Here is a 13,503-nt window from a genome sequence, read left to right on the forward strand (position 1 = left end):
GAAAGATCATTTGATGTGAAATCTAATGTTGAGTATCGGTACTCAGGCATATTACTTTTAGAACAAGTGTTGGTGGTTTCTAGGGTAAGGAAAATAGAAACTTCATTGCAAATGGAAATAAAATGAATGTGTTTTACGACACAGATAAAATTACATCCTTTTTTTGCCACCTGTATAGTTCGGTAAAATTGATCAGTTCTTTTTCGCGAAAGAAAAAATTAAAGCCTATAAGTTTGAGCTGTTCTCAAATGAATCTAGAAAATGTTTGCTTGTGCTTCTCATGTGTCAGAAGCATCTTTAACTAGGTTAGTGTTAATGCCTCCTTACTTAATAGCAGAAATAGGATTTTAACTCCTGAATGTAGATTTTCATTCTGTGTGTACGTATACTTAAGGCTACATCATATTTTCAGTGCAAAGCCTTTGTTTAGAATGATTTGACTGAAACAAGTGTGAACCCATTCTCCTGAGAACCTACATGGCTTTACTTCTGCTTTAGACTGTTGTTTGTTGTTTTGGGTTTTTTTAATATACTTTAAAGTGAATAGTCACCTGTGGAATGATTTTAATAAAGGATAGACTTTCTTGTAGTATCTTACTGCCAGTAAACTCTGTGGCTGCTTCAATGCATGTGTGAAGAATTAGTCATGCTCAGTCTGAGTGTTGCTGAGCTGGCTATTCTGTATATAATGTATGGAATATTTGGCATAAATTGACACAAGCTCATAAAGGAAAAATCACTTTGTCCAAAATAAGGTGCTGTTGTTTAGTGGCATAGAGATTACAAGCTGTGACTTGTAACTCCCTGGTTTGTGATAGTGTGTGTCTCTCTAGACTTGGTATGTAAACTGAGATGTGGGCTTTTGCTAGTCTGTACTGTAGTCTTTACTTTGCTAAAGGCGAAGTATCAAATCTTACTGGGGTGGAGTTGCAGGTAGGCCTGTAAGAATAATGCTGAAGCACCTGCGGATAGCCCTGGACAGAAAGATGGTGTGAGGTGTTTTACTCTGTGTGAATCTCTCTAGATTTGAATTAGTTAACAGGCTTATGAAATTTGCTGCTAGTGCATTGTCAGCCAGCTGCTGAAATCACTGCAGAAGGGCTCTCTGCCTTTAGTAGCCTTCTTTATCCCATTCAGCTTGAGATTCACGTGGGGTGACAATCCCTTTATCCGGTGCTGGAAAGAAAAGAGTAATGGGCACAGAGCCATCGATAACCCCGGCTTCCACCCCAGTTACAGGCATGTAACAATTTCATCCTCACACACTGCTGTGGAGCACTGTCAGATGTGTTTAGGGCAGACAAGTATTCCTTCTGGATTTTATTTGAAAGAGTTGGCTGAAAATGTGAATGAGAGGAGGGCTGGAAATTATACAGTGTCTAATGTTGCTGAGTCAAATCTGATCTGCAGCCATGACTCCCTGAAAAAATAAACATGAGAGTTTTTTCAAGCTTTTTGTGTGTGTGTGTGTGCTATTTTTAGAAAAGGATAAGAGCCTACTCATTTAGTAGCAAATTGTAGAAAACTTTCTTCCTGCTCCTATCTTATTTTAAAACTAATAGTGTAAAACATTGGCAAAGTAGCCTTTTTTTTTCTGAAAAGTTTTGGATTCCCATTGTCTGTCAAGAATCTAAAATACCTGGATTGAAAATTTATGTTCAGATTGTTTTATGAAACTAATTTGCCTTTACCTTTCTTTTGTCTGCAAAATAATATTATAAAACTGTTGTATTTCATATTGCTACATTTAGGAAAGATTAAAAAAAAACCCTTTTTTTTCCTGCCTGAATTAGATGCAAAACCCTGGTTGTTTTCCTTTATTCAGTGTGTGGCTACTGAAGTGATATAGAAGTTTATAAGATGACAAGCAGTGTTTTCTGATTGTTAACAGAGATGACAATTTCAAGAAGTTGATTCAATTTTTTGCACTTTGTTGGAGAAGTCCAGTATAAGTTGGGATGAGGTTTAATCTTAAGAACCAGCAGGATACCATTGCTTCTCTGCATGTTTGCTTATGTTGTAAAATACGTGTTGCTGCATGTCTTTCCATGGACCACACATATGATCATGAAGTACCTCACATGTGCTTGCTTTTCAACAGTGTGGACTTTGCAGTAGCTTGATAAACTGTATTCATGTTAGTGCATTGTATTTTACGTAGTCAGTTGATTCCAGTGTCACAGCATACTTAGTTGTCTTGTGGAGTTTCACTTGTTTTAAGTTAGTTTGAGTCAGTAGAAGTGGTTGCTAGATACCCAGTCTACAAGAAATCTGTTTAAAGGAACACTGTCAATCTTTCAAGCCTGTAAATAGCTGCAGCTTTTAATGCTTCTGATGATTTTTAGAAATATATAGAACTTCTATTCTAATACAAGATCACTTACTAAAACAAAATACAAACAGCAGATTTGGTCATGAGTATTCACATTAACAATAAGAAAAGCTTGCTCTTAGGGAGAAAGAACCATGTCTAAGAAAATTATTTGATGGGACAGTGGGCAAGAAAGTGTGATAGACACAATGAAAGCTTGACTTTGTGAAAAGGTGCAAAGGATGTGGAGAGGTTGGAGGGAAAAAGAATTTTTTAAGCATCTTTGACCTTAGAAGTGTTGCAAGTATATTTACAAAGGAAAACAGTGCCCACAGAAACAAGTGGGGACAAATAGACTTGGTTGTCAGAAATGTTTGGAGTGCAGGATGTTCAAAGGTTTTGGCTTTAGAGGCTCGTATGAGTTATGGTACCTGGACCTATTTAAATGGATTAGATTTTGGAACTTGCTGGTAACTGAATTTCTCCAGACAGAGGAAAAATGTGAAGAGGAAGGAAACTGAGGAGGTTCTCCTCTGGGGCTTAGGCAAAATGAAAGCAAGAAGATTGCCTTTATTTTAAAATAAAACTTGAACTGAACTCACTCTGTTCCTGGTTATGACACAAATTAATTTAAGTAATGTCAGCAGAAAAGCATAATTGGGTACACACCTAAATTTGCAGAGTATTGCTGATGAGAAGTAGTGTGGTATGCAGTTTGAAACGTGTTAGCATAGATAATGCATGCTTGTTTGCCCACACAAACTTGTCTCTATTAATAACAAAACAGTATAAAATAATTCATTTAACATTTCAAGTGTTCATGTTGAAAGTAAAATACACTGTATTGATTGTTCCATTAATAAAAGGGCTAATTCTGAATACTGCCAAGTGCAAGTGTCCTTTTACCTGGAAGGATATTTGTTAAGTTGCTTTTCTTCATCTACAAAATCCAGTGTGTAATTTCAAGAGCAACTGCTTTTATTATTCTATGATAGTGATGATCTGCTCATGATTGCAATTGAGCTTGGTGTGCACATCATAATGGGAAGTAATGCAAAATACTAAATAGATGGATATAGTCTGTATATTTGAACACATGCAGTAACATTAATTCCTGAAGAATGTGACTGTGTTATACATGTTAGGTGCATTTTGAAGTGAGACACTACAAAAATGGTGGGATAATTTCACCTGAAATGTGAAATGCTTGAGATGATTTGGCCAGCTCATGGTAACCATGTTTTTTATGGAAGTTGGATGTTTCTTCATGGGAGCATCCACTGGTAACGTTATAATGGCAATAAGTAACTCCCATTCCTGTGTTCTGGCAATACACTACCTTTTTAGCCTCACAGCTTCCTTTCTTCACCCCTGTTGTAAGGGATTGTTACTGTTTCAAGTTATGTATTAAGTTTTGTATTATTATTAATATATGAGCAATGTTATCATTTTATTTTGTGTAGCACCCAAAGCAAAGCAAAATTGTTAGTTCATCATCCTTTTAGTAATTACTACTGGCAAGCTAATGCAAAATTAATGACATGCAGTGTTATTTACTCAACTTGCAGCTTCTGTCAGAGGTTGTCTATTTTTATAAATTACATCATCCTTACTGCAGAACTCTCATATCCATTGGGATTTACTATTCTTCCATTCCCTTTGGAAGGGCTCAGATTGACGTCATAACTGGATTTGTAATTGTGATTAGAAGTGGAAACTGAGAGAAACATTGAAGCCATGCAGTATTTTCTGCAACTGAAGTGTCAGTAATATTTCTGAGGGGTTTTTTTTTTCATATATTAATGCACTGGGTCCTGTCTACAGCTTGTAGAGTTGACAATGACCACACATACGTAAAACTTTGGTTAATAACAGGCTAGATTTTCTAGAGTAGCACAATTTTATTGCTGATACTGACTTGTGATGTGCTCTTTTATACTGTACAAAAGATTGTTTTTCTGAGATGTAGGGTGTAAAACTAAATGTGAGGTATGTCATCAAAGCATAAAGTTGTCCATGCAGCAGAAAAATGGATTTTTCATAACTCTTTTCTAAATTGATCATTGCACAAGTTTAAGAAATACAAATATTGTATTTCTACCAATTGGACTCGATGATCCTTGTGAGTCCCTTCCAACTCAGCAGATTCTGTGATTAGAGCTGAGGAAAATTAAAAAAGCAAATATACACATGTGTAAAGGGATATCCTCATTAGAATGGGGTTGTTCAGTTAGAAACACTGTTTATCTATAAAGTACATACAGGGAAATGGGATCTGTCATATTATATTTGTAGAATGCCAATACAGATCATTTCAATGCTGGCATTTCTGTACAGACCAGTATCATGAGTGATAATAGTAGTGCAGTTATTTGCCCACTAAAGGATGGAAAGAAGCTGTCAGTTCATTTTTTCCCTCAAGCATCCGAGCCATTGTTATGTGACCTGAGCTTGTCATAGTGACTTAAAGATAAAATTATTAGTATTATTAGGTGTTTCTGAGTACTTTTAATAAAGCCTTGTATTTGACTTGACTAGTTTCAAATTATCATTTTGCTGAGTGAATTTCAAAGCTCTAAAAAAATTAACAAATTTAGTAGCTAAAATATCCTAGAGCAACTATAGAATTGAACATGGGGAAAATGTAATGATCCAAGATCCAAGAAGGCAAATGGCATTTTTACCTGGATCAGCAATGATTGTCACCTTGTACTCAGAACTGGTGAGGCCGCTCCTGGAATCCTCTGTTCAGTTTTGGGTCTCTCACTACAAAAAGGACATTGAGGTGCTGGAGCATGTCTAATGTGTGATGGATAAACTTTATTGGGTAGATGTGTGTATTACAGTGCCCAGGCTAGATCCTGCTGAGTGTAAATGCCATTATCCATGTTTGCTTCCTTCATTCAGTAGCAGTTCATTTCAGGAGAGCTAACAAGTCCTAAGTAAAGCAAGGTAGTTACCTTGAATTTACCACAAGGCTTTGTGAGTTCTTTCCCTGTCCTTTACCACCCTATGGTGTAAACATACTTTTTATGCACTTTTTAAATTCCTTGTATTTGCACTTTTCTGATGGAAAAAATTTTAATTTTTTTTTTTCCTTTTAGAAACCCTTTTTTAAAATGTAAGGTCTAGTTAAAGTGTTAGTATTCTGTTGTATGTGTAATGGGCATTGGGAGCTGGGCTTAAGGTTTGAGTGGTTAGTGTAAATTATATTTGAATTTTCAGACAGTAAAGTTTTAACATGCAGCTGGAACAGCTGGCAGGTGTTATATGTATTGTTGATGTGCCTGGCAGAAAACCTACACATATTGTGTTCTCACACTTTTTCATTTTTTTATATGCATGTGTGTATGCATGTCCTACAATACAAAATATTTTACTTTTCCTTCCTTTTACTTCTAAATTATGTATTACTCTTGAACACTAATTGGTGAATAAAAGGCCTGCAGCTAACTGGTTTTAAAGTTTTAGAATGATCTGTGGTGCACAAAAGACCACTTTAAAAGTAAGAATTCTGACACCAGTCTTGGAATACAAAGCAATGTAGAACCAAATTACAAGGGAAACTCAGTCTGGCAGGTGCAGTTCTACCTATTTTTATTTAACACTTCTGTATCTAGGTAGCTGATCTTGTAATTGCAAGGGAAAAAATGTAGTGTTACATTTGCAAAATGGGACATCCATCAAGTGATGGTAGTTGGCTTCCTGATTTATTTTAATTAGGGAAAGGGAAAGGGCATTTCTTAGACTTTTATATTAAGTTTTCTTTATTTGAAGGATATGATGTTGTGGTTTGACTTCTTTCCTATATAAAACCAATTTGGCTAATTTTGCTTGATAATTATTTTTAAAGTAAAGGACATATGAAATTGCATGGGTTTGTTACTGATGAGAGATCTGTATAAATTATTTCTGTTCAGTTGCTGGAGGCAGGGCACAAAGCTCTCGAGATACGTTAGTGCATGGTGCATTACACAAGAGAGGATATGCAAGGGCACAAGGAGAGAGTTCTCCCAAAAGAAAATGATGTTACACTGGTAAACTCTTCAGTGTTGATTTTAATTGGGAACCCCTGGAGTAGGCTCTTCAGAGAGTCTCCTGGCATGAGACTGTGGCTGGAGACAAAAACCAGTTATTTCCTTCCAACAGACAGCTGAAGTGAGTGAAAATTCTCTCTAACAGGAACCAGCTCTTTCAAAGTTAAACTTCCTCAAACAGAGATAAGTAGCAAGCTACTGTGGGAGAGGTCCAAGTCCACATTAAAAAAGATGAACAGGCAATCTGTTGGTTTTCTGCTGGTCCTGTCTACATCTGCACCTAGAACAAAATTTCAGATTCTCCCTTAAAACATCTAAGTAAGAAACTGCTAGAATCACACACACACACAGAGTCACAGAATCACTAGGTTGGAAGAGACCTTCAAGATCATCAAGTCCAGCCCATGCATTAACAAGTCAATAAACCATGGCACTGAGTGCCACATCCATTTTTTTTTTAAACACATCCAGGTATGGCAACTCCACCACCTCCCCAGGCAGACCATTCCAGTACTTTTTCACCCTTTCTGTAAAAACCTTTTTCCTAATATCCAACCTATATTTTCTTTGGCTTAGATTGAGACTGTGTCCTCTTGTTCTGTCAGTTTCTGCCTGGAGAAAGAGACCAACCCCCACCTGACTACAAGCACCTTTCTGGGAGTTGGAGGGAGTGATAAGGTCAGCCTGAGTCTCCTTTTCTCCAGGCTAAACAAGCCCAGCTCCTACAGTTGTTCCAAGCCCCTCACCAGCCTTGTTGCCCTCAGAAAAGCATATTGTATTAGCTTAGAACAAAACTACTGCCCCTTCACTCCTGCTGAAGTCACCTAATGAATAAATGAACAACAAAAAACAACAGAATACCAGCTAGCATTTACAGGAGACTGCAAATTGTGGGGTTCGTTTGTTTTTAATCCATCAATACTTTGTATCGAGACATTAAATAATTGTTCCCCTGCCTTGGTTGGTCTCAGATACATTCAGTTCTGTGCCACCACAATCATCCTTGCAATGCAAATATGTCAGTGTATTTCAGGTAACAGGTTTCAATGGAACTACTAGTGACCGTAACAATATAGAATGTGGACAGTTGATTGGCCTCAGAAAAATATCTGAGTTTTGGTTTTACATTTTAACAGTGAAGCAGTAGGATACACATAGACGAGTTATGCAGTCATCCATCTTCTTTAAAGTTTTCCTGCATTGTTCTACAGCAAAGAATGTGAAATTTTAGAGTTGCCTCCCATTAAGTGAAGGACTTATGTCCCTGGATTCCTGCTGTGAAATTGGTATGGACATGATGATATGTGGGAGTTTTTGTGGATATTTTGTTGGTTTGTTATTCCTCCAAGATAGTGGGCTGATTTGTATCTCAGTAGTGAACCTTGTCCCCAGCAGGTATGGATGTCCAAGTGCTGTTTAGATCTGGTAAAGAAAACTTGCTACTCCTGTATGCTTGGCATCACGATTCTTCACCTTAAAAGTGTATCTGCTGTTTCGTTTTCATGCTTTTCTCCCCAGTTTAGGAACAGAAAGCACATTCTCACCTTCTCTGATGTAATTAATATGCCATTGTTAAATCTAGTCATTACGCCAACGTGAGAAAATTTTGTAAGTGTTGGGAAAACTTCCATCTATCCTGACATAATGCATTTTTTCCACTTCTGAAGTACTGAAACAGTTAAAGAAATGAAACTAATCTGTGATCATTCTGCCAACTGAAGTCATTAATATTGCAAATTTTATGCCTTATTTTTAACTTTAAATAATGATAATGTATAGTTTTAAAGCCATACATCCAACTTTATGCTTGTGTAAGAATGAGCGCTTTGTTTTGTGTAAAAATCACAGGTAAATCAGTTAAACATCACATAAAGTGACTTGACAAACATGCATATAATATATATATGTATGTAATATATGATTTTGAGAGATATTCTGGAAATAGGACATCTTGTCACATTTTGGATAAGTGACCATCCGTAGGTTTTCTTCATATCTGTTCTAATATAGTTATCAAACATAAGAGGATTCAATGGCAAGTAGTTTAGCTGAATACTGTAAGTTGCTCCCATTTTAAGATGGACAGCATGCAAATAAAAACTTTGCTGTGCTGTGCACAGAAGGTGACAAATGAGTCTGCTGTCAGAGGGAAGATTGGCACATCCACCCAGCTGAGGCACCAGCCTGACTGCTCTGGGCTTTTCATTATTTTAAAGATCTGGATTATAGATTCATCTGCAGCAGCAGTTCAACAGAAGGACATTTGTTCAAATGGTCTGTAACATTAGTAAATGTTATCAAAACAGCACATGCCAGTGCATTATAAGTCTTGCTTTGGTGTTACCAATTGTGCAGTGGACATCGTTACAGTGATGGCAGTGCCACAGACTTAGGAATAAAAAAAAAAATAGCATGCCAAATACTGTTACTTTATCTGCGTGTTTTGACCAAAGTGGTATTTTAGTACCTTGGAGAACATATTGGTAATTTTCTTTTTATTCAACAGTTTTATTTAAAGTTTATTTTATTCAACAGTTTTATTAAAAGTTTTATTTATTTATTTCTCAAAGTTCTTGAGAAAACACTAATGGGGTAGGTATGCCTAGACCATCCCATGTTTGCTTTATGGTGATAAATAGGAGCTCGCTTGCGTGAAGTCAGGTCATACGGCCAGAGACTTAAATTGTTGGCAGTAAATTTGTCTGAATACTTTAGAATAAGATTTATGTATTGTATGGGACATATAAGTGTATCGTAGCATTTTGAGTGAATTATTGTTCTGGGTTTTAGTGGTTTCAGTTGGTGTTTTTAAATCTGATGGGAGCAACAGATTGTTATGTAGTAATCTCTCTGGTAAGGTTAGTGGGAGGCAGAGAACCCCAGCACTATAAAATTCAGAAGCATGCTCCTGGGAGCTTTAGCAGTTTTGTGTCCAATAGCCCTTAGCTTAAATTTAAGTTTTAAACTTCTTTCCAAGTGAGGAGGATGGGCAAAAAAGAAGATAGGTCTGCCTTATTTTCCCTAAAGTTATGTACTCCATTTTTGCACTCTTCAATTTAGCTGTCTGTTATTCCACCTACACAGCTGTGTAATATCTGTGTAATTGTCCCTTCACTGTGAATGTTTTTTCTAGCTACTGGAGTCATGCAGTGGCAGTAAATTCGGTGACCTTAGAGTGTTCTGTTGGTTTTTGACTAGGTATTTGAGCATGAAGGAAATGATACTGTACATTGTGTTTAAAGGGAAGGGGAAAATATGCTGATACTTTTGGATTTTGAGGTACTTCAGGAAAAGAATGGTCTCTGTGTATGTAATGTGTATAAAAATTTAAGTAATTCTGTAAATAGTTGTGAGTTCAGGTAAATGCTTGAAATATAGGAATTGAGGTAATCTGTTGTTGCAGCATTTGTCATTAACCTAAAAAGGTTTAATACTCCAGGCATTGTTTGCACTGCTTAGGAGAATGATATCCATGTGAGATGATGTTCTAGAATGTAAAATAGTTGAGAGACATTACAGTCAGATGATACATGCTGCTGAGGTCTTTACCAATTTCCACCTAGAATTCAGTTTTGCTTGTGAATCCCTAATCCTATGGGGTAGTCCTAGGATGTCCATACATTTGTAGTTGCTTTTGAAATGGCTTTTTAATGTTCTTTTCTGTGACTCATAAAGGGACGCTAGATTTTTTAAAAATAAATACAGTATTTTGAAAGCAGCCAGGGATAGCTCATCATGTGCAATTATTACATGTCAGGTGTATTAACGTTTCACTTTAGTAGCCTAAAAACATTTGCAAAACTGTCTTGCCTTCCCCCCCCAAACTTTTAAGTCTAAGCAAGGAGTTCTTACATGGGTTTTGAAAAACCCATGATCAAAAAGTTGCAGGTTGGTTTTCTGTGATATATTTATACTTGTTTATGGTAGAAACTTTCCACAATATATTGTTCTTGTGTTTTACACTGATTTAAATTCCAATCATTTTTCACTGTAAACTATAACAATTCACTGGACTTATACTTTTTTTTTTTAAATAAATTATATGAGAGTATTTTCTGAACTGAAAATTGACAGTATGTACAGTCACACCATACCTGGAAATGGTGACAGTTGAGGAGGAAGGAGTAGGGGAATGGAATCAACCATTTATTCTTAAAGCTGTTTTGACTCACAAATTGCCTGAGTGATGTTGTCTTCACCTAATTTCATAAATGTCACTTTTCACATTTTGAGGCTTATTTTTCTGTTTTGGAAACCACAAAGTTTTTGTCAGTCTGATGCATGCAAGTGTCAATTAAACTTCGTTAGGTTAATAGTTTTTGTCTTCATGGACAAACTACTGGCTTTATTTACTAACAGATGAGTAGAGGTATATAGTGGTGACCAGCATAAGTAATAAGAAAGTTTTTCATGGCAATATTATATGAAAGTTTTGTGTTTCACTACTATTTTGATGGGTTTAATCATGTTTCCATGTTACTTGGGAAGGCTTATGGCACAGAAACCTATGCTGGATTTCAGCTGGAAATATCAAGTGATGCAGAGAGGGTGCATGTTGACAGTTGTGTGTGTGATGGAGTTCAGAAAGTGATGTGCTGCCTTCCTGCTCTGGGGAGATGTTTCTGTTTTGGCAGAGCTTCATTTTGTTCTTAACATGAGCATAAAATACTCATATTCTGCTCATTAAGTTAACCACAAAGCCACCCAATCAGACTGAAGAGGATTTCAGTTGCTTTGTCAACAAGTAGTATTTTTAAATTTTGTACTAGAGAGGGTTTGCCTTAGCTTCCTAGAATTCATATCTTCTGCTACTTCTAATCAGCACTTCATCAGAAAACTGGTTGTGCTCAGCATTAAACTGTTTTACAAGGCTTAAGCATAATTTAATGTTCTAAAATCATCTGTTAGTTGCACTGGCACATGACAAAGACTTTCAAAATTCTAAAGTAATTGTTGTAATTGAATAATTTAAAGAATAACTTATCTTTTAGAATATATTAAAGACCAAGGGCATAAGTGTCATTAAAGTCACATAAATGTAAATACATTCAATTTAAAAAATGTTGTATATGAAACTGTGTCCATTGAAGAATTTTGCAAAAAATAGACTGGATTATTTCAGGATCTTCTCCACCATTACTAGAATTCATTTTCACTAATTTTTATAGCCTCATTTGCTAGCAATCATTGCCAGAAGTGAATGAAATCAGTGTGTAACAAACTAAGCTCATTATCAGTGTACATGTTAATTTGGGGGAAGGCAGCTGCAGATTGTATGACATAGCATTCTGTAGTATCCAATTTTTTTCCTGTGTATTTTGCCTCTGTAACAACTGTTCCATCTTTTTTTTCTATTGTCCTTATTAGGGCAAAAAATACTTTGAAGTTATTGTAAAGCCAGATGGTCTCTGATTTTAAAGAATGTGTTGTAAAGATGTTACAGAGAACTGTATAAAGTTGAAGCCTAATGGAAGTGGGTCATGTGCCTAGCTTGGTCAATCCTGTGTCAAGTGGTACAAAGCTGGGGCACTTCAGAGGTGCATTGTATGGGGCTGACAATTTATTGCTTGAGCACATCCCTGTTGCATTTCAGCTCCTCTGCAATCTGCAGTATGATTTTACCAATACAGTGTGAGGAGGGGTGTAGTGTAAATGGGAGTGACTGGAGACATTTCTGAGTTTAAGATGCAGTTACATTCTGAGGGGAGAATTCTAAATGCCATGTTTATGTCGATCTCATACCTGTGTGTTTTTAGTAGAATTTGTGTATTCAGTGTGCAAGGAGAAGCAGCAGCTCCATTCAGAAAGGCTTGAAATGGTTATGTTAAAGGTGCCTGGACATGTACCTCCCACACCCTGTGGGTGGATGGCTCTGGCCTGTGAAAGGGCGAAGCTGCTGAAAATCGGAGCGAGCTCATCAAGTGCACTGTTTGTAAATACGTGATAAAAATGTTTACAGCTCTGCAGCAGCTCTCTTTTGGGTGGAGGGATGGGGGGGGAAGGGAGGTGATCTCTCTGCTATAGCATTATCTTCTTGAAAAGTCGTGTTCAGTTCAGGATTTGGCGAGGTAAACGTGGCTCCTCATTCCCACCCTGACTTCAGTGATATCCTTAGGAGCCAGCAGCGAACGGATCCCTCCCCTCTGGGGATGCCTTGATCTTCCGAGGCTGATACCAGACACAGGCAGGAGCTTGCTGTTTTATCTGCATTGTCCATCTCTACCTTAATGAGTGAAACAGTTAAGTATCAGAGGGGGCGAGCCTCTAGGAATGTGTCTTCCATTTGACTGGAATATTTCGGTGGATAAAGGGAGAGGGAGGGAGAGGAGAGAGAGAGAGAAATCCACTTACATCACTCGAACTGCATTGAGTGTGTGCCTGTGTGCAGGTTAAGAGACAGACTTCAGTGTCTTTGCTTTCTGCAGGAAGCAGCAATGCCGTTTGTATCCTAAGAGGAATTTTTTATTTAGAAAAGGAAGCATTCTTTCTACCCAGGAAATGGCTTTCCTTGTGCGTTGCTATGCCAACTGCCTGCAGCCATGGTCTTCCAAAGTAAGCACAATAACGTAATTATATTGGCGTATTGCATTCAGACTCATGATTCTCTGGGTTTTTGTGTGTGTAACTGTTGTATTTTTGTTGCTGACTCTTTGGGCGGTAGAAGTGCTTGTCTCGATTGTGAGGAACAGGCATCATAAAATTAAATGCCCATCAATGTCATGCTGCTGAGATTAATTGTGCAAACTTGGTTAGCTGAGTGGAACAGAGATCACTGGTCACTACTCTGTCAGCATCATTAGCAGCCAGGGGAGGAGGTCCCTCTTCGTGTGCGCTGCTGCCCTGATTTTGGGGGAGTGCAGGGTAGTGGTGGCGGGAGGGGGGAGGCTGCATTTGCGAGTGTGTGATTGCAAATGAAACAGGAGTATTAACAATGCTTGGCTGAGTGCTGGAGGCTGGTTCCCGCACCCTGACCAATATAATACTCTATTAAGCCTTTTTGAGGGAGTCTCTGTGCAGTCAGCCATTTTAGCTTTTTTTTCGTCCTTTTTCCCCCCCCTCCCCTTCCCTTTCCCATTCCTCAGGCTCAGGGTATGGTTTTGTTCCCTTGAATGGATGCTGGATATGTAGGGTTTCATCAGGCTCTGTGCGTCCTGA

At 37.5% G+C, this 13,503-nt stretch overlaps 1 protein-coding gene across 5 annotated transcripts in view; it reads left to right on the forward strand.

Moving 5' to 3' along the window:
- RAPGEF2 (Rap guanine nucleotide exchange factor 2) overlaps nucleotides 1-13,503 on the forward strand; it is a 184,422-nt gene that overhangs the window by 101,013 nt on the left and 69,906 nt on the right. The window contains exon 1 of one of the 5 annotated variants that reach the window (XM_066548227.1): nucleotides 12,529-12,587. The exons of 3 other annotated variants lie outside the window; for them this stretch is intronic. In XM_066548227.1, coding sequence (XP_066404324.1) covers nucleotides 12,576-12,587 — 12 coding nt within the window. In that variant the 5' untranslated portion in view covers nucleotides 12,529-12,575. Of the gene's footprint in view, nucleotides 1-12,528; nucleotides 12,588-12,749; nucleotides 12,901-13,503 lie in introns of those variants that run through there. One more of the 5 variants, XM_066548226.1, reaches the window with a different exon arrangement.

This window comes from Molothrus aeneus, chromosome 4, assembly GCF_037042795.1.
Source record: "Molothrus aeneus isolate 106 chromosome 4, BPBGC_Maene_1.0, whole genome shotgun sequence".
NCBI classification, from domain to species: Eukaryota; Metazoa; Chordata; class Aves; order Passeriformes; family Icteridae; genus Molothrus; species Molothrus aeneus.